Below are 21,996 nucleotides of genomic sequence, written 5' to 3' on the forward strand. Positions count from 1 at the left end.
TATTTTCTTGTGCCTTATCGCTGAAAAAGCACCTTTGAATCTTGAGAGAACCAAGTCAGGGAAATAAAACGCACGCTGTGCTGTATGCAGCATTTATTTAAATTATAATATAATATTATAAAGTGGGTACCCGCACGTGATTGGATTGAGACATCCGCAATGCGCAATACCCATCATCTTGTATTGTAAATTGAGATTTCTTTTTAAAGACACTTTTAGCTCACATTAAAAGTAAATATCTTTTTATGTTTCTGAATAAATAACTAAAGTATGTTAATATTAATAATCGTCACTCTCACTGGTATAATCAACATCCGTGCGCGCATGTATTGTTTACTATAACACAGTGACCACGTGTGTGTGCAAAAAACATCTTCTATTTTGTGTCTGTATATGTGTGTGTGTAAACAGACAAGCGACTGCGCAAACACTAACAGAAATACTTATCTGTTGGTATTTATTTTAACGTTTTTCAAACATAAAGTGCAGGTTAATTCGTTTTATTTTTACTTTATATTTTGTATTCATTATTTTTATATTAATATTTTTTATTTTGATATATGAGTGTTTTGATATACAAGCTTCTGGAACGTTATGCTTGTAATCCAAGTGTCCACTGTATTAAAAAAAAACACATCTCAGTTTTATCTCAATAAATAGTTTATTTAGTGCTTTATCACACACAAATCTGCTGCTATCGGGGTGTTTCAGCAGAAGTGTGTAGAGTATGAATAATAAAGTGAAATGCAGTGGACTGAAGTGAAACCCTTTACCACACAGCGATGATGTGCGTGTTTAACATTCAGACTTTATAAAAGTGTTGCTGTACAGATTGTCAAAAAAATAAAATGTCTCGTCTGTCTGTTGCCACTCTGTGTGTGTGTGTGTGTGTGAGAGAAAAAACATGTTAAAATATTGAAATGTGAGATAATTTCTCATGTAGAAGTGTAAACAGAGGACAGAAACATGGCACATTCACAGAACAGGGACAAACTGCAGCCGGGTCACACGGCGTAAACAAAATACAATGTAAACAATAATAGTAATAATAAAAGAAGTGTTCACACTGCTTCAGCACAGCAGAAGTATCGGAGTGTGTGTGTGTTAGTTGTTCTAAATTCTGGAGTAGGGGCTCTTCTTCGTCAGACCTATAACACAACACACACACACAGGTGAAGGAGGAAACAGGGGTGTGTGCTGGTTATTAACATGAGGTTACTGAAGATTTATAACAAGGTCTAGACAACACACACACACACGATTATAGTTTATTAATAATGTCATTATTATAATAATATAATAATATAATAATATTATTCAAATGCAGTAAATGTTATAATAAACTATCACTTTAATGTGCAGTTCAGGGTGTGTCCAGTAGATTAAATTACTCCACTGATAAAGATTAATAAAGCAGTAAATAGTCAAACACACACACACCACTGCACAACCTATAACCTTTTACATGGTGTTGCCATAGCAACCTGCCCTACTCCACCCCCAGCAGGTGGGTAAGTAACTGGTGGTGTGGTGGCGGGGTAAAAGGGCGTGTTTGAGACTCACCGTATTTCCTCCTGATCTCATCATGTCTCAATCTCATCTCCGCTTTTCTGTAGTTACACAAACACAAAAAAAACCACACACACATCAGGACAAATTGAGGTGTGTGTGTGTAAGCAGTGTTTCCCATAGGTGTAAAATACACGTTCTATATGACGTACCAGAAAACACAAACACACTATTATCACGCTGTCCAGATCACGCTGCGGTCACGTGTTCACGTATTTACTCGACAACACTCCTATGCGCTGTATCAGTTATGGGTTTCAAACACACACACACACACACACACACACACACACACACACACACACACAGTGTAACACACAATACAATTAATTCACCCATCAGGCAAGAGATTAGTGAATGATTCAGTCTCACACTGAACAAGGAGGCGGAGCTAAACAGACTGGTCAGGTTACTTAGTGGGGTTGGATCAGGGTGCCGATGTGCCAAGGTGCCAACATCCTAAATGCTCATCTCTGTGCTTTGAGCTCAGATTATATTTATGCTATCTAGAGGAGGGACCGTCCGGGATTATCACCACCAGCAAAAAGTTTGTGGCCGCCATGTTTACATGTTCAAACATTCTAGTAATAGAGTTCACTGTTGTTTTTGTTGTTGTTTTTGCTGCTAGCATTGTTGGGTAAAATAGAGACGTACATGGACGTATACAGTGACGTGATGACTAGTGGTAAACAAAGCCAGTTCTCACTAATCTGGCAACTGAAGCGGTTCTGACCCGGCACCAGACACGGACCGCACCTCCCAGTACACACCTGCACTAATAGTTCATGAGGGCAGAGGGCGCTGTGTCCCCAAACATGGGTGTAGAAGAGGGAGCATGTACACACAGGCAGCGCGGCACAGTGTGAGGGGATTTAAACTCAAAGGAAGGGTGTGTGTGTGTGTGTGTCTGAGTGAGTGAGTGAGTGAGTAAAACAATCCTCACGGTCTAACCTCTCCATATGTCGGACTTGTCTGAGCTCAGCCTCTCTCACAGGACACTCATTTGTATGCCCAGATCTACACACACACACACACACACACACCTATTAACATCTTTAACAAACGTGCCAACACTTTACACACTAACTGTGCTTAATATCTCTCTCACACCCACACACACACACACACACTCAATCAGAGTGATCATGGTGTGTGTGTGTGTGTGTGTGTTATACTCACCTGGTTTTTGAAAAATTCTTGAAGCAGCAGATGCAACAGATGAGCACAGAGATGATGAACAAACACCCGAACACAGCACCCGCAATAATCAGAGTCTGGTAGTTCACTAACACACACACACACACACACAGTGAGCAGTCTGAGTGATAGATCAGTGTCTGATAGTAAAGACAACGTGTGTGTGTGTGTGTGTGTGTGTGTGTGTGTGCGTGTATCTTACACCAGCAGTAACTCCAGCGTGCATTACTAAGCGGACACAGACTGTGTGAAGGGAAAAAGGTCTCGACTGGGTAATCCACACACTTCTGAGTCCTGCCACACCATACACACTGTACACACACACACACACACACACACACACACACACACACACACCATTATAGACCTTTCCTATATGGCGGACATGTTAACGCACTAATAGTTCTCGTGTGTGTGTGTGTGTGTGTGTGTGTGAGAGACTCACTGTAGTGTTAGACACACACTCCTCACAGCTCGACCCTGTAACACAGCCTATACACACACACAGAGAGAGAGAGAGAGAGAGGCCATTATTTACTTATTGTCTCTAACACGCGCGCAGGTCATGTGACAGGCGTGTGCTGATCACGTGATTAACCCCGCGCGTCTCGTGCACAGTGATTATGACGCGCTGAGTTCAATTTTAAGCGCATTTAAAGGTCACACCGTCACCATAGCAACCAGACTGATTATACATAACGCCTACTTACAGAAACGCGCCTTAAACTAATTAATGTGAGATTATTTATTTATCCCAAAGTCAGTCACGTGACCTGAACCTTGAGTTAAAAAAGAACTTTAAAGTTTATAATGTAAAGTGGTGAGAGAGAACTTTACACACTGATTTACCTCAGGGATTAATGTGTTACAGTACAGAGACTGGCGCAGGTTAAAACATATATATATATATAAATATGAATAAATAAAAGTAATTCTGAAGTGTTTGTGTGTGAATAACTGTCAGTAAAGCTCTTACTGTTCTGAGCGGAGACTCCTCCGGTCCACCGGAGACAGAGGGTCAGGGAGAGATAGAGCGCGAGCACAGCGGGAGGACGAGCCATGCTCGGGGAAGCTAACACTGCTAGCATCGGCTTCTGGACTAACCCGCCTCAGGGCGTATGCCCCGCCCACCAGCTCTGATTGGCTATATGCAAATGACATCACTCCAGAACGCCCATGGAGCGTTAGAGGGAGCCGACATGACGTAATTCCTTTGAAGCTATTTCGGTTAACGGCGGCCATTTTTGTTTACTCAAATAATCAGAACGACATCTACCCCCGCGTTGTGGGGGGGGGCCAAAAAATTGACTCAAATAAATAATTAAAGCGTTTTTATAACGTGAACGTATAGGACTTTTATTTTGGTAGTAATTGCAGCCTACCGTGTTTGGCGATTATGACCATATCCGTTGTCCTTGTTATCCAATCACGATTAAGAATTTCCGCAACTGTTTAGTGTGAGCACTTTTTCTAAACTAAAACTAATAAAAACCTGCATGAGAAGCACAATGAGCCAGGACAGACTTTCTGAACTTGCGATACTCAACTTTGAAAGCCAGCACGCGCGTCAGATGGACATAACAGACATTGTCAAGGACTTTGCGCAGAAAAATGCATGAGAAAGTGGCGCTTTGGAGGATTTTAAAGGTAATATATATTACCTTTATTGAATGTTAAACGTCATGAATCTTTGTTGTATACTTCAGATAGAAAAAATCGTCATGTGCTCCCTTGCATTTTAACAAGTTAATGTAATTGCTGTTTTATTGTTGGTGTTTCTTTTATTCTTTTTTTTGTAAAAAGTTCCTTATAAATAAATACGAAATAATTACATACTATTAAGTTCCACAGTACTAATTCACGATTTTGAATGAAAAGGTGAATCCCCCATCTAATTATGCGGTGAGGGGTCCCGCCTCCACTCTTGCGGGTGGGCTAACGCAGTTTGCGCTACGCCACTGCAGATGTCGCAACCTTTGAGGGAGCACACAATTTTCATGCTGACAGCGGGAATGTCTACCAGAGCTGTTGCTCATGAAATAAATGTTTTCTCCACCAAAAGCCGTCTTCAAAGGCGATTCAGAGAATTTGGCAGTACATCCAACCGGCCTCACAACCGCAGGCCAAGTGTAACCACACCAGCCCAGGACCTCCACATCCAGCATGTTCACCTCCATGATCGTCTGAGACCAGCCACCCGGACAGCTGCTGAAACAATCGGAGTGCATGATCAAAGAATTTCTGCACAAACTGTCAGAAACCGTTTCAGGGTAGCTCATCTGCATGCTCGTCGTTGTCATGGGGGTCTGGACCTGAATGCAGTTTGCACTTTGCTGATGTCAGTGTTGTGGATCGAGTGGCCCATGGTGGTGGTGGGGTTATGGTACGGGCATGGATATGTTATGGACAACCAACACAGGTGCATTTTATTTATGGCACCTTGAATGCACAGAGATATCGTGACGAGATCCTGAGGCCCATTGTTGTGCCATTCATCCAAGACCATCACCTTGTGTTGCAGCATGATAATGCACGGCCCCATATTGCAAGGATCTGTACACAATTCCTGGAAGCTGAAAACATCCTGGTTCTTGCATGGCCAGCATACTCACCGGACATGTCACCCATTGAGCATGTTTGGGATGTTCTGGATCGGCGTATACGACAGCGTGTTCCACTTCCTGCCAATATTCAGCAACTTTGCACAGCTATTGAAGGAGTGGACCAACATTCCACTGCCCAACACTGCCCAATCAACAACGTGATCAACTCTATGCGACGGAGATGTGTTGCACTGCGTGAGGCAAAAGGTGGCGACATCTGTGGCATTGTGTTGTGTGATCACACTGCACATTTCAGAGTGGCCTTTAATTGTGAACAGTCTAAGGCACACCTGTGTAATATTCATGCTGTCTAATCAGCACCTTAAAATAACACACCTGTGAGGTGGGATGGATTATCTCGGCAAACGAGAAGTGCTCACTAACACAGATTTAGACAGATTTGTGAACAATATTTGAGAGTAATGGGTCTTTTGTGTATGTAGAAAATGTTACAGATCTTTGAGTTCAGCTCAGGAAAAATGGGAGCAAAAATAAAAGTGTTGCGTTTATATTTTGTTCAGTGTATATCTATCTGTGTTTGTGTATCTGTTTGGTCGGTGTTTGTCTGTTTTGTAGGTGTTTGTTTGGTCGGTGTTTGTTGGGCGTTTCTCACCAAATGTAACTCGGGCAGAAGTTCTGTGATGAAAGGTGCAGGTAGTGGTAATGCAACTTACTGGATGCCAACTGCAAGTACAAGAGAAGCAGAGTCTATGGTGAAAACCATTGCGTCAGGCCGAGCTCATAGTGCAACCCAGGGTCAGACTGCCACGTGGTCGAACTAACGCGAGTGACAGTGTAATCAACAGGGGTTAAAGTAGTTTTAAATTCTTCCCGGTTCTCTGTAGCCAAAAGGTGAGGAGAATAAACCATGGAGGTGGTGGATAGTCCTGAGAAATTCACCTGACTTGATTTATATTTCCAGATTTACACTAAAAGAAAAGATTATGTAAAAAAAAAAAATCATATAATTACACGTTACCATTAGCAGGATCTGATGAAATGGTTTTCTATACATCCCTTATTCTGTAGCAGATTTTTTTATGATCTTCTTAGGAAGGAGTTTACATCCAGAGAGTGCAAGTTCGAGTTGTTTTCAGTGTGCACAATTCACATTTTATATATCTTTACTCATACACCGTTAAAACATAAAACAGAAGAGAGACATGGACATCCAATGTAGACAGAAATGTGTCAACACAATTCGTGTGCAGGCATACTTACCGGTAAGCCTTTTTCATCATATTTCCCAAACAGCACCATATGCCCATATACATATAATTCAATATAAGCTTTTTGCAAGTGTAACTTGAACTCCTGGTATTATATGATCAGTCACAGCTACTTCTGTCAAACGGTGCAGGTTATTTTCTGGTACCTTGTATAATTCAATTTTATTTTATTTGTATAGCGCTTTGAACACTAGACATTGTCGCAAAGCAGCTTTACACAATCAAAAGAACTATTTAAGTTTGTATGAGATGTAAATGTGTATGAATCACAATGATAAGATTGTCCCTGATGAGCAAGTCGAGGATGGCGGCAACAGTGGCAAGGAAAAACTCTGAGATGGTAATAGGAAGAAACCTTGAGAGAACCCAGACTCAACAGGGAACCCATCCTCATCTGGGTGATAACGGATAGCAGTGATTGATCTGCATCATACTGTGTGTTAGGAGGCTGGAAGTTCAGTATAACAGGAGATGTGTTTAAGTTAAAATCAAGTCCAGTTCATTATTGAAGGCCCGGGTAGACTGTGGGAAACGCCCACATTTGATTATATAATCAAAACTACAGCAGGGGCCTTTTTCTTAAAAACTTCTGAACCTGCCTGATCCATGACCCATATTTTAAGTTCTCATTACAAAGAAAACCCTTACTGCTAATAAGGATGGCCCCATGTGGTCTGCTCAAAGATACACAAGATTACTGTGGATGTAACCACATAGAAACCATAAAAAAATAAATAAAAAAAAATTCAGTGAAGCTTATTTTTAATCAAACATTCACCACAACAGTGGCTATCTCTTTTGTCTGACAGTAAATAAATACATAAATATTAACATATTTATATATTTAAAAATACTTACTGTATCTGTGATTAGCAATAAATCACTGTATATGAACTATGATATTACATAATGGTATATCGCAATATTTTTACCTGGAAGCAAGATTAAACCAAATATAAAATATGACAAGTGATTAGCATTAGCATTTCTTCGCTACGCTCACTTGGAGTGGCATTACATGGCTGGTTAAGGAATAATCTATGCTAAATTAAGAGCCACATAAAATGCATTACTTATTAAATAATAAGCCTCATGATATAGCAATGATGCTAATTGTTAAATAGCTAGTTTCCAGAGTTAAGTGTGGCTTGATTGCTTTAAACCAGATCTAAACTTCATGGTATTATGAAAACACACCAGTTATAAATTACAATAATTTATTAACACAAGTTTGTAAGTCCAGTTACAAAGAAGAAAAATCGATTTGGAGAATAAACAAGAATGTGGGAGAGATGTGGGTGTTTCAGTGCAGCCGCCAGCAGCTGAGCGGATTAATGACTGAGTTTTTCTCTTAACTATGATAAGAGTTGATGCTACTTGCATTCTTAACATAATAATAATAATAATGAATAAATAAATAAACTATACTTGAATAAAAATTAGCATTAGTGTTGAGAAACAGCAGGACAGTAAGGCATCAGAGTATTTATCCTGAACATGTTTAACCTCAGGCAGTGCTCTAATCCATGTTTTAATACAAGTCTAATTAAGTGTAGTCTAATCTAACATATCTCAGACAGCACAGTGCGTCAGTTGGACATCTTCCTGCTTCCCTCCCTGGGACTTTCTGCTTGGTTCTGTTCGGCTGGTGGAGGTCACCTGATCCAGCCACGCCCGTAACTGGAGGCAGAGCGAACACTGCAGCGCTTTTTCACAATCATGTTGATGTAAGCCTTCATGATCTTTGTGATCTCACCAACCTGAGAGTGGAGAGGAACAAACAAAACAAACAGTGTGTAAAATACTGTATGTGGTTAGTGTGTTTTGTTAAACATGGGTTATGTACGTGTTCAACCTGTATAAAAATTTGTTAAGGCCAAGTAGAGGGTGTGTAAAGCTGTGAATGGAGAGCAGGTGGTTTTAAACCAGCAGGTAATGTGTGTATTATTACAGCCAGTCTACTGCCTGGGGTCTCTATGTGTGGCATGTTGTAAATTATTGTAAATCAACTAGTGAATCTGGAGAACACCCTAAAAGCACCACTGTGCCCTTATTGGAGTGACCTTCCAAAGAATTGTAATGGACGCAGCGGTTTGTTCTGTGATGGTGATCTCTCATGCTCTTTAAAAGAGACCCTGACTGACCAGGACACAAGGTTTACATCACAAACACCACACAAGCTTTGCAAATTATAAGGCATGAAATAAATTTATAGTAGTGTTTTGCATGGAGGTTTACCCACAAGCTAAGAACATCATTTGTAAACATACACCTTAAGTCGCTGTTATTTGCAGGATGTGAAGTCCCTCTTGGCATTTTGGACATGATTAGTGCCAATTATGTGGAGGGACTTTATAAAAGCAAATATAAAATTCAGTTTGTTAAATCTGAGAATAAAACTGCACTCACAGGCACAGAAACCCCAGTCCCGATAGGGAACTAATAGGAATCTACTAGGGTTAGAAGGTAAAGTACTCGCCTGGACAGAGTTCTCAATCACTTGCAAATTTATCAAAGTTTTTCAACTATACAGAAAGAACAAAAGAAAACACAGCAAAGGAGAACACAAAACCAAACTTCCCATACTTCTCAATACCAGGGATAAATATAAGGATGCTATACCAATCAGATGTCCATAAAAAGAAAATAATAATAATAACATAAGTAATCTTAACCATAGCCTTTCTTTACAATACCATATTAACTGTGTTCATGCCCTCAACAAAAGTTAAGAAAGGTTACCAGATACAGTGGAACCTCGGATTGCGAGCATAATTCTTCCCGGAAGCGGGCTCGTATTCCAAAACACTTATAAATCAAAGCACATTTTCTCATAAGAAATAATGGAAATTAAAATTATTTGTTCCACAACCCCAAAAAAATAAATACATAAAAATAAACACAAAATATAAAGTAAAAATAAAACAAATTAACCTGCATGTTACCTTAAAAAAAAAAAAATCCTGATAAAGTGTTTCCATTTATGTGCACTGGCGCTGTGTGTGTGTGTGTTTCTCTCTTCTGCGCTGCTGGGTGTGTGTTATGAGCGTAATTTGACACCGTGCCGGTGTCTTTAACACATTAAAGGCGAGAGAGAGAGAGTGAACCGGCACGGTGTCAAATTACGCGCACGCACACATACACACAATCAAACACTGAGACACACTAACGAGGAGAGAGAAAGAGAGCGTGTGTGTGTTTGTGTGTGACCCGGCGCTGTGTCAAATTATGCGCGCACACACAACACACACACACATTGCAGCGCAAAAGAAAGAAACACACAAACACACACACACACACACAGTTTCAAAACTAGAAGCGCATGCGTTATACATGTTACTTGGTGCTCCAGCTTAAGATAGGACATCACTTCCCTAATCCAGTGCCTAAATGTCGGTGAATTAGGGGGTCACTTTTTATTAGGGCAGTGGTGACTCAGTGTGTTAAGGCTCTGAGTTATGGATCGGAAGATCGGCAGTTTGAGCCCCAGCTCCACAAGGTTGCCGCTTTTGGGCCTCTGAGCAAGGCCCTTAACCCTGTCTGCTCCAGGGGCACCGTAAAATGTCTGACCCTGCGCTCTGACCCCGGCCTACTAACAAGAAGCTGAGATATGCGAAGAATAAAGAATTTTACTGTGCGGTAATGTATGTGTGATGAATAAAGGCTCAACTTAACTTAACTTAATCAGTATCAGTCTCCTAGCCAAAAGGGAACAGAGGGCCAATATTTTAAATTTTCTTTGGCTAACACTAGTATTTTCTGGGGTCACACCAAACAATGAAATAAATGGAGATGGCTTTACTACCTCTACACATGGTGCAGTAAAGGTCTCAAAAATATTGGTCCAGAACATGTAAAGTCTTGGACAAGTCCAAAACATATGCAGCAGAGTTGCAGGAGCCAATTTCCCTAGGAGAAAATTCCCTGCATTATTTTGTGCCAGATTTCCTCTGAAATTGGTTCATCTAAATCTGTCTCCCCAATTATTCCTGAGTAAATCTAAAGATTTTGAATCGTACATACTGAGTAATTGATAAATCCTGCTTATAGCTTGTTTTTGGACTGATTTACATTTAAATATTGATTTTAATAAAGAAAGTGGAGAGCATGATGGAAAATTATTAGAATTCAATTCTACAAAGTTCCGAAGCTACAAGTATCTATAAAAATGTGATTTGTGACTGTCATATTTCTGTACTAACTGTTTGAAAGATGCAAAATTTCCATCAATATAAAGTTTAGACAATGAGACCAAACCCTTTGTAGCCCAAACTTCAAAAACATCATCCATCACTGATGGAACAAACATGTAATTTTTGTCATTTGGGGCAGCCTGTGGTAGCTCTTTAAGCGTCTCGGGTTACTTGACTGTAACCCTGTTTCCTGAAAAGCGGGAACGAGATGCTGCATAAAAAACGCTGTTGGCAACGCTCTTTGCACGACCGGTTGTTAAAGCATGTGTGTCAAACACGCCAAAGTTTGGCTTATATAATCTCGGTCAGGTGACGTTATTTGATTAGGTTTACTTGGAGGTTATAAATAGGCATGAACCCGAAAGATCCTCAGGTCAATTTTGTCTAAATGGACGTCCAGTCATGCATACAGTGTGGCATTGGAGCGCAGCATCTCGTTCCCGCATTTTCAGGGAACAGGGTTACACTTAAGTAACCCGAGACGTTCCCTTTTAAAAGCTACACTTAATGCTGCGTGAAAAACGCTATTGGGAATGAGAATACCAACGCTGCCGCACTGAAAAGTGTCTGGACCCCCAGGGTTGTGTAGTGTGAGCCCGGAGTAGCATGGACGTCCAAACTATAAAATATGACAAATGTGTGCGGAAAGGACCAACCTGCCGCATCACACACTTGCTGCAAGGGGACACCTCTTGGCGAAGCCATTGACGATGCAAGCCCCCTGGTTGAATGGGCCCTAACTCCGAGAGGTGAAGTGCTCACCATGCACCTCGTAGGCTAGGGCAATAGCATCCCTCACCAAATGTGACATGGTTTGTCTAGTGGCAGCACGGTTGCGGCCCCCATAGCATATAAAAAGCTGCTCCGACTTGCGCCACTTATGCCGGTGCACATAAATCTGCAGGGCACATACTGGACACAGTAAGTGAAGTCTTTCCTGCTCCGGAGCATTAAATGGCGGAAAACAGAGAACTTCGAGAACAACTGAGTGCATGGTAGAGAATGGAACTTAATGGAATGGAAGATAATTCGGGTGAGGATGCAGAATAGCTTTGACCAGCCCAGGGGCAAAGTCTAGGCAGTATGAAAAAAACTGACAAAGCCTGCAAATCCCCAATTCTCTTCAGAGAAGTAATGGCCATTAGAAAAACCATCTTAAGGGTCAGAAACCTAACAAAGTTAAGTTCCATGAAGGGACGGTCGTTCTAGTGGGTGGCATCAACCGTTTAGCTTCACGAATAAAGCGGGCAACTAAAGTGTGCTTTCCCACAGAAACCCCATCACTCAGAACATGGCAAGCCGAAATGGCGGCCACATACATTCTGAGAGTGCTAGGATTTATGCCCGAGGACAGTTTCTCCTGCAGAAACTCCAGCACTGCAACAATCTGGCAGTTGACTGGGTCTACATGGTTTGCCATACACCAACTTTCAAAACCATTCCATCTGATGAGGGCATAAGTTCTTCATAGCCAGATATTTTTCCAAACTCTGTAAGTAGAGTCACTAATTTAGTTAAGTGTGTCAGGGGTTGTGACAAATATAATAATATGTCGTCCGCATAAAGCGAAACCTTGTGTTCCAATCCTCCCCGCGAAATACCCTTGATATCGGCTAAAGCAAGAGGTTCCATTGTGAATGCAAATAGAAGTGGGGACAGAGGGCACCCCTGCCGTGTTGAAGTTCAAAATAAGCAGATATGCTGTTATAAGTACGCATAGCGGCTAATGGAGACGTATATAAAAGTTTTATCCATGATATAAGCTTTCGACCAAATCCAAACCTCTCCAGTGTAATAAAAATATAACCCCACTCCACACTGTCAAATGTCTTTTCCGCATCCAATGAGAAAACTACTTCTGGTGTGCCGGGTGGAGAGGGGCCATAAAGAATATTCAGAAGTTGTCAAATGTTAAATGGTTGGTGGTAGGGATTTAATGACCGGTAACTCTTCAAAAACCGATAACAATAAATATATTTTTTTAAGAAATCTGTTGAGAAACCATCCAGTCCTGCTGATTTGTCACTCTGCATCGATCTATTTGCTAATGTTATCTCTTCCACCCTATGTTATCTCTTGGTTTTCTTCCAATTCAGCAAAAGTCACTGGATCTATAAAAGGGATATATACTGTATATTATCAAAAAAAAGGGAGAGAGGATTGACACATGAGCCGGAAGTATATAGTGACTGATAATAATTTTGGAAACATAAATTAATTTTAAGGCCATCAGTATTTTTTTATGCCCTGCTCATCGTTAATTACAGGAATGGACTAATTGTCAATCCACTGTCTTAGCTGATGAGCAAGTATTTGCCCAGTCTTGTCCCCATGCTCATAGGACACATGCTGTGATTTTGAAAAATGAGATATTCAGCCTGCCTTGTTGACAGGAGATCAAACTCAGTCTGCAATAGCGTACGTTTTTTCATTGTGTCTGTGAGAGGGCAGATGACTATGTAGTCTATCTAGCTCCAGTATCTCATCAGCCAGCTCTTTAAGGCGTGCAGTGTCATTTTTATTTTTTCTTGTGCTCTATGGAATTATCTGGCCTTGTAAATATGCCTTAAGTGACTCCCATGTAGTTGAAGAGGACATCCCTTGTGTTTGGTTGATCAAAAAATAATTTCAGAGGAAATTAATATGTTAAAAGCTTCCTCTGATAGAAGCAGGGAGTTAACTGGACTGTGTATGGGGGATACGCATTTTCATAACTAGAGGACCATGATCAGGCATAATTATAGCTCCATAGTGATGCTTGGTAATGCCAGGAAGAAGTCTCTTCTCTAGAAAAAAGGTATCTATACAGGAATAAGTCGTATGAACAGAGGAAAAAAAGGAATATTCTCTGGAAGTAGGGTTACGAAACCGCTAAACGTCAGATATACCATATGATTTAAGAAAGAATTTTATAAAAAGTGTTAATTTAGAAAGGGGAGCTTTTTTGAAGGAGCTACGGTCTAAGATGGGAAAGCGTGCACAATTCATGTTGCCACTAAGAATAAGGTGGTATGATGTCATATTTGGTAACAAAAAGAAAAGATTTGAAAAGAATGCCAGGTTATCCAAGTTCGGTGCATAAATATTGGCCAGGATGACTTGGAAGGAATAAAGCTGGCCCAGCACAATAACATATCGCCCTAAAGAATCAGCCTTTACACTAGTCAAAATAAATGGCATATTTTTTTTGATAAGTATGGCCACACCTTTAGCTTTTGAATGGAAATTGGAGAGATATACAGTGGGGCAAAAAAATATTTGGTCAGCCACCAATTGTGCAAGTTCTCAAGGCCTGTAATTCTCATCATAGGTATACCTCAACTATGAGAGACAAAATAAGAAAAATCCAGAAAATTACATTGTGGGATTTTTTTTTCTTTTATATATATATATATATATATATATATAATTTTTTTTTTTTTTTTCAATTTTCTCCCCTAATTTAGTCGTGGCCAATTCCTCCGCGTCACTAGGGGGCTCCCACATTAAGGCTACTACTACCACTCAGCCGGGAGGGCGAAGACTATTCCGTGTTTCCTCCGAACCGCGTGACGTCAGCCGACCGCATCTTTTCGAACTGCATGCTCACGCACCTTTAGCGCTAGCCACTCCTTCCGCGTGCGCGAGCTCACAGACGCCCCTGATTGGCTGTAGAGCCGTGATTAATGTGGGAGCATGAGTACCTCTCATCCCTCTCCTCTGAGAGAGCTCGGCCAATCAGCTCTCTCTGTGACTCCGGCTGTGAGAGGAAAACAGCATCACCCGGGGTTAGAACCAGCGATCTCCGGATGATAGGGCGAGCGCTTTACCACTGCGCCACTCGGAGCACATTGTAGGATTTTTTAAGAATTTATTTGTACATTATAGAAAAAAATAAGTATTTGGTCACCTACAAAAAAGCAAGATTTCTTACAGACCTGTAACAACTTCTTTAAGAGGTTCCTCTATTCTCCACTCGTTGCCTGTATTAATGTCATCTGTTATCATTATAAGAGACACCTGTCCACAACCTCAAACAGTCACACTCCAAACTCCACGATAGCCAAGACCAAAGAGCCGTCAAAGGTCACCAGAAACTAAACTGTAGACCTGCACCAGGCTGGGAAGACTGAATCTGCAGTAGGGAAGCAGCTTGGTGTGAAGAAATCAACTGTGGGAGCAATTATTAGAAAATAAAAGACATACAAGACCGACCACTTATAATCTCCATTGATCTGGGGCTCCACACAAGATCTTACCCTGTGGGGTCAAAATAATCACAAGAACTGTGAGCAAAAATCCCAGAACCACACGGGGGACCTAGTGAAGGACCTGCAGAGAGCTGGGGCCAAAGTAACAAAGGCTACCATCAGTAACACACTGCGCCGCCAGGGACTCAAATCCTACAGTGCCAGACGTGTCCCCCTGCTTAAGCCAGTACATGTCCAGGCCCGTCTGAAGTTTGCTAGAGAGCATTTGGATGATCCAGAAGGGGATTGGGAAAATGTTATATGGTCAGATGAAACCAAAATAGAACTTTGTGTTTGGGATACTGAGTTGCATCCAAAGAACACCATATTTACTGTGAGGCATGGGGGTGGAAGCATCATGCTTTGGGGCTGTTTTTCTGCAAAGGGACCAGGACAACTGATCCGTGTAAAGGAAAGAATAAATGGGGCCGTGTATTGTGATGTTTTAAGTGAAAACCTCCTTCCATCAGCAAGGGCATTGAAGATGCAACATGGGTAAGTTCTTCCACTGACTAAATACTTTTTTGCCCCACTCTATCTGTTTTGCCCAACTCCCTCTAAGCAGAAATGATCCCTTGTACATAAATGTCTCCTGACGGAATGCGATGTCTGCATCAAGTTGCTTTAAATGTGCAAATATCTTTTTACATTTCATTGGATGGTTAGGTTAATAACTTACTGATCCAGCTCACGAAATTGACTGAACAGCCATCCACCCCTTTGACAGTTTTAATAGCTGTCATCTTAAGAGGAAGTATTAATATGTATAAAATCCATGAGAGCAAGTGACAGCAAGTGAATATTAACATGGACATTATAATTATAATGAATAAGTCTGGTAGGAAAACAAAACCGATAAACCTCTCTCCCCTTTTATTACCTACAAGAACATGGTGAACATAATACCCTTCACACATTAAGTGTTTGTGTTGGGAGCTCTACAGAGCCACCAGCTCACGCTGACGCCAAACACACCATATTAAAGTTACTCAAATAGCACAATATGATATATCATAAAATCTGCGGAATAACATAATGTATACGTAATAATACATAATACTAAATTAGTAATAACAATAATAAAAAAATTAGTAAAAGTAAGCCTAATGGCAATGGAAAAGGAAATAATATTATACACTTAATGTATAATATTATGCAACTGAGCAACACAAGCTGACAATTGAGGAAGAGCAATATTATTTAATAAAAGATGTAGTAAATTTTTTTTTTATAAAATAAAAAAAAGAGAAGGAAACCTTAACGGTGCATTAGTAATAGAATCAGTGGTGTTTACATCAGCAGCGAGACCATTAAGTAAATATTGTCGTGTCAGAATTATCCATGAAAAGAATAATTCTCCTGCTCATGGCTGAACAGTAGCTTTTTACACCCTCTGGGAGGAGCTAAAAACAATGCAAACAAAAAATGTCACTGCTCCACTAGAGCATGGTCCATACCAGTTAAATCAACACAAAATGTATGGTTCAAGATTAGCATAAAGCCAAACTCAATGGTCGAGTGATGAAGGTGTCCCAAAGTGGAGCAGCCCCGTAACCCGCTACCCAAGACTGACCATCGGTCCACTTTTGTTTAAAGAAACATCTGATGCATTGTACAGTATTGATGCATTGTACAGTAATGACCTCATCATTCAAAGTCAAGATCTGCAGCCGAATGTGATGAAAGCCCCTGAGGGCTGTAAATATCTGAATTGTACAGTGTTTTCTGTGTGCTAAAACATGTTAAACACAGGAAAAGCATGTGTTGAGTATGTGTTGCTTTACCTGTGGCGTGTCGAACAGCAGGTCACGTCCGTCCACGCTGATTTTATAAGTGCTCGGCATCGGCGCTCCAAAAAACACAATGTGTTCATATGGGAACGTCTCCAGAGGCCTCGCTTCTCCCCTCTTATACACCGACACACTCTCAGCACTCACACCTAACCACAGCTCACAGGGAAAACCACCACACTTTGACTGCACACACACACGAACACACACACACACACACACAAACATACACAGTTGTATAAGTGTGGGTAACTCAGATTTTTAGCACATATTAGTAGTATTACGTCTAGTGCCACCATCTGGCATTTAGCTCACCTCCACATCAAACAGGGCTGATCCGTACCCACTCCACTGGGTGACGATGTCCATGTACTTGAGCATGGCCTGCTGCTGATCCAGTCCCTTCAGCCGGCTCCATTTTTCCCTGATACTCGCCCTCGTCCCCTCGGTCTCCTCCTTCACCCACATGTCCATCATCGTCTGCTCGTCCTGAACACTGCGCTGCTTCCTCAGTGACCCTCCTGCCTTCAGGCCCTCCAGAAAGCTGCTGCGGCGTTTCTCCAGCGTTCCCCCAGCTCGTCCTCGGGTGAAGTGAAGAACGCGGTTGTGAATGTGTTTCAGAGGGTAAACGCTCTCCAAGGTCCAGCTCACTGCCGTCGCGTCTCCATGTAGATACTGCAGACGAAGAGCAGCGAGGTGCCGTAGAGTGTCCTCGTGAGCTGGGAAATGACCGCTGATTAGCGACTCGTGGGCCTGCGGAGGAGCAAACAAGAAACTTACATTTCACATCATAACCCCGAGTCCTGTTCTCTCTGTCGGGGTCTGGAAAGCGCTTCCGCTCCCTGAAGATCAACACAGAGAGACTGAGGAGGAGCTCCTTCCCGCAGGCGATACGGTGTCTCAACCACATCACAACACAGGACTAATAACAGCTTTTAGCAACATCCAACACGGACTGGGCATCCATGGACACTATGGACACATTCATGCACACGTGCACTACATATTTATTTATATTTTCATCTATGGATCACTGCACAAATCACTTTAATAAGACACTTTACGAAGTCACTTTTTATGCATATCTGCACACCAGAGGCATTTCAAACTTCTAAATTTCTGTTTTGACAAATTTCGATTTCTATTTTCTTTTCTATATCTGTTATATGGATATTTTGTTCTCATTTCACTAGTTAATCTTATTTTCTAACGTATTTCTTTTATTACAGTATATCTTTTTTGTACAATATACTTTACTAGTTCATTTTTATTCTTAACGTATTTCTTTTATTCATATTTATTTTCTTATGTATAAGCTTTTATTTTTTAAGGTCACTGGCGGTCGTGTAAGCATTTCACTGCATATCGTACTGTGTATGACTGTGTGTGTGACAAAGAAAATTTGAATTAGAGGTTAAACGGTTAAAGCAGCAGCACAGATGCTGAAGTTGTGGATGTGGTGTTGGAAAGTGAGAAGCTGCTGATGCAGGATGACGGACCTGCTCGAACATGAAGACAAACTCCACTCCTTCTTTAGGCGTGCTTTCTACATCCAGGAAACAGTAGAGCTTAAAGTACAGCTTCCACTGAGATTCAGGCTCTGATGACGCCAAGCTGGAAAACACACACACACACACACACACACACACACACACACACACACACACGTTAAAAATGAACTTGTTTCATAAACTGACCTAACACATTACCTCATCAGAATGTACATTATATAAAATGTAGGTGTGTGTGTGTGTGTGTGTGTGTGTGTGTAAGATTACCGCTCAAACTTGGCTAGCACATCAGCAACGATTACTCTGCTCTCAACAGCACGATACACACTCCCACTGTGTTCAAACAGAGCGAACATGTTCCTGCTGTCCTCCATCGCCAAGCCGCGGATCAGCTTCTCTACCACCTACACACACACACACACACACACACACACACACACGGTTTAGACTGTAAACTCATTACTCATTATTAATATTCCTAACACAAACTGTACATTCCCACCTCTCCTGCAGTAGTGTGTGAGTTGATGGAGATTTTACAGGCTCCGCCCCCATGACAGTAAACTGTCGATGTCATTTCTTGTCTGTTCCTCAGAGCGATGATCTCTTCCTGTGATGGCACACACTCGCGCGTCTTCGTCTTCTTAAGCGAGTCGGTAACAAAGATGGTGTAACGCTCCAGCTCTGTGCTGGGAAACCGTTCCCTGATCCTGAAACAAATGTCAAGTTTACAGCGTTACCTCCACATGCCTGTGTCATACAGCACAGAACTCCACTTCCCATCAGTCCTAGCACATCACATGACCACACTGAACTAATCCCTTACTGTGCTGTAATCATGTAAGAGCAACCCTAACCCATAGAGAATGAACAGCGAGTCTGTAAGGAATCACCTCTTCAGGTGGAATTTCAGGTATCTCAGAATGCCTCGGCTCGGGAGGAAGGTGCAGCTCATGCAAGTGAGCAGGTGCCAGTGGGCGTGGCTTGCAGAGCTGTGTGGCTGAGGCACGTGATTGGTTTGTTTGATGAGCTGGCAGAAGACCTCGTCCCTGATTGGCCGGAGGTCGTGGCAGGTCTGAAGGATTCCCTGAATGATGGGGATGGGGTCCGACACCACCTCCATCTCCTGCAGGGAGTTAAAGATCTTCACTGCTTCATCCTGAAGACTAGAGTAACCCTTCTCCTTATGGACTAGAGACAGAGACAGAGAAGAAATGTATAACTCATTTTTAAAAGGTCTGAACGTCTTTAGGGCTGCATCAGTCTCTGAACGCCGGACTGGCTGCGCTCCAAATGTTAAATACTGTATCACATACTGGTTTAACAAACGCTACAAGTGTAAAGAAGATGAAACTATCAATCAATCTATAAGGCTGTATAGAGAGAGTGTGGGCCACTCACGGCTGTCTCCATAGGGCAGAGGCAGGAGCGGGGAGTGTAAGGGATGCTGTGTGTATCGCAGGATCGGGTTTCTCCAGTACATCTGCTCCACCGCCTCCACGTTCATGCTGTTCTCCTGAAACACACACCCACCCACACACACACACACACGTAATCAATCACATATCAATAAAATGATGACATGATCACCTGTGGGATTAAGGCTCCATCTAACATGCTAGAGAAGTAAAGAAACATAAAGGTGATGCTGAGCAGCAGCAGTGAGTAAACTCCACACAGAAGGAACGAGGAGAAAAACAGATGGATAAATGAAGGACTATCAGACTTCTGCTTGAGCACATGGAGAGAATGAGACTCAGTCATCTGTCACAGTGTGTTCTGTTATCTTTATCCATAAAAAAAATTTTCTCTAAGCAATGTCTATTGTAAGTGTAATCTAATGTAATTAAAATGCACCTTAAATCATTAAATAAATATGTGGAAAAAATTATTTTTGTGGAATGAGAATAATTACTTAACAGTGTCATATGTATCCACTGCCTGGCCAAAAATGCCACTATATCACAAGGAGCACATTACTTTCCTGCATCAGGGAAAGACCACAACTAAGGAGCTAAAGCTAAAATGACTGAGTTAAGAACTGTGCAAAACATTATTATACCCTGGAAGGAGAACGCTAAACCCTCAACTTCACAGAAGAAATGCGGTCAGAAAGACATCCTGAATGAGCGTGATGAGGAATCACTTAAACGCCCGTAAAGCTGCATGGATAAAAGGTGCCTGTGCTCGTTCAGGCACCGAGGGGGTGGAATGAACTTCCTCTAGATGTCAGTACAACCGAATTACTGGAAATCTTAGAGCGACGACTAAAGACCAATCTGTTTCTTCAATATTTGGGTTAATCACTTCCCTCAAAAGAAACCTTCCCAGCAGTGTTTGACTGGTACTTAGTTACCAGTAACCTAGTAACCCAGTGGAAGGATTTATCCAATGACGGAAACTTCAAAGCACTTTTGTTATGGAATGTTAATGTAATCCTGTGAGTCCTCATCACATTAAGTGTCTTCTCCAATCCCTAAAAGATGGTGGGAAGAGGCATCCAGTGCTGAAGGATCGGATGGAATGTGGTGCGGTGCAGGGTGTGATTAGAGTGGGGTGGTAGGGGAGAACTTGAGAAGGGACTGGGACTAAACAGCCGTGTGTCCATAATAAATCCACTTGTTAGTGAGACTCATCAAAAAAGAGGCTTCAGTTTGTTAGGGATCATAAAGACTGGACTTTGGAGTGATGGAGAAAGGTCATGTGACCTGATGAGTCCAGACTGAGCCTATTCCAGAGTGATGGGCGTGTCAGGGTGAGAAGGGAAGGACATGAAGCGATGCTCCCATCATGCATAGTGTCCACTGTACAAGCCTCTGGAGACAGTGTTATGATCTGGGGTTGATCAGTTACTCAGGTCGAGACTCAGTAATGTTATGGGGCAATAAAATGAAGTCAGCTGACCACTTGAATGTACTGAACCACCAGAGGATCACATCTATGGAGGGTTTAGTTCCCTGATGGCACGATGCTTCTTTCATGACTGTTAATAGGAGTGTAAGAGAACGGCTCTGAGAGCACGAGGGATCAACATCAACTGGACACCATAGTGTGTGTATCAAAGCTAAAGGTGCTCGAGTGGAATATTAGAGTGTGTGACTTTTTTTGGTCAGGCAGTATGTATTTAATTGTGTCGTCCAAAGTCATTTAAGTATTTATATCAAAAACATGACGTGTTGTGGTTAAAATCGGCAGTTTGTCTGTTGTTATGTCCGAGTTTTGAAAACCTGAAATACATGTTTCGGTATTAAATCCTAACAAACTCAACAGGCCTATGTGGCTCTTTAGCACTTCTATAATTCAGTAACATCATCATGAAGAACATCAACATGGTCACATCAGCACAAGATGAAGAAGCAAAACACTGCAGAAAAGCACAAACAGTTCCACGCAGATAACACACAGCGCTGTACCTCGTTCCACCCTGGAGCTTAACTCCGGAGAGAAAGTGGGCGTGGCTCCACTGACTGAAAAGGACACAGTCACAGAAAGACACTTTATCTTTGTTATTTCAGGATGAAGAACCCTGAAGAAACAGCACCCCATGAGGCCAAACATTTTCAGAGCTCCACCTGGTGGTGGTGTGTGTAGAGTGTAAGAGTGTGTAACTGATGTGGGAGGTTGATGCTGTGCTAAGGAGTGATGTAGTGCACTCAGAGGAAGTCTACCTTGATC

At 41.7% G+C, this 21,996-nt stretch overlaps 2 protein-coding genes across 4 annotated transcripts in view; both read right to left on the reverse strand.

Annotated features, from left to right (window-relative positions):
* Nucleotides 1–648: 648 nt before the first annotated feature.
* On the reverse strand, nt 649–3,858 carry pttg1ipb (PTTG1 interacting protein b). Of its 3 annotated transcripts, XR_008356766.1 has the most exons (8): nt 3,743–3,858; nt 3,212–3,258; nt 2,969–3,077; nt 2,749–2,854; nt 2,521–2,586; nt 1,722–1,808; nt 1,564–1,610; nt 649–1,148 (listed from the first exon to the last, which is right to left on the reverse strand). XR_008356766.1 is itself a non-coding variant. In XM_053490573.1 (7 exons), exons 1-7 carry the CDS (start codon nt 3,852–3,854, stop codon nt 1,114–1,116), a joined length of 522 nt encoding a protein of 173 aa, XP_053346548.1. In that variant the 5' UTR covers nt 3,855–3,858; the 3' UTR covers nt 649–1,113. The 3 variants fall into 3 exon arrangements, 2 of the variants coding, with proteins under 2 accessions (XP_053346548.1, XP_053346549.1); XM_053490573.1 differs by lacking the exon at nt 1,722–1,808; XM_053490574.1 differs by lacking the exons at nt 1,722–1,808; nt 2,521–2,586.
* A 3,940-nt stretch (nt 3,859–7,798) lies between these two features.
* Nucleotides 7,799–21,996, reverse strand: part of myo10l3 (myosin X, like 3) — an 89,233-nt gene continuing 75,035 nt past the window's right edge. The window contains exons 32-40 of the mRNA XM_053490567.1: nt 21,990–21,996; nt 19,723–19,837; nt 19,215–19,512; nt 18,824–19,031; nt 18,589–18,725; nt 18,310–18,424; nt 17,126–17,563; nt 16,805–16,996; nt 7,799–8,358 (exon numbers count right to left, since the gene is read on the reverse strand). The exon at nt 21,990–21,996 is cut by the window's right edge and continues 151 nt beyond it. Of these exons, the coding sequence (XP_053346542.1) occupies nt 8,254–8,358; nt 16,805–16,996; nt 17,126–17,563; nt 18,310–18,424; nt 18,589–18,725; nt 18,824–19,031; nt 19,215–19,512; nt 19,723–19,837; nt 21,990–21,996 (1,615 nt within the window). The 3' untranslated portion in view covers nt 7,799–8,253. The remainder of the gene's footprint in view (nt 8,359–16,804; nt 16,997–17,125; nt 17,564–18,309; nt 18,425–18,588; nt 18,726–18,823; nt 19,032–19,214; nt 19,513–19,722; nt 19,838–21,989) is intronic.

The sequence above is a fragment of the Clarias gariepinus genome, unplaced genomic scaffold, assembly GCF_024256425.1.
Source record: "Clarias gariepinus isolate MV-2021 ecotype Netherlands unplaced genomic scaffold, CGAR_prim_01v2 scaffold_29, whole genome shotgun sequence".
Lineage (NCBI taxonomy): Eukaryota > Metazoa > Chordata > Actinopteri > Siluriformes > Clariidae > Clarias > Clarias gariepinus.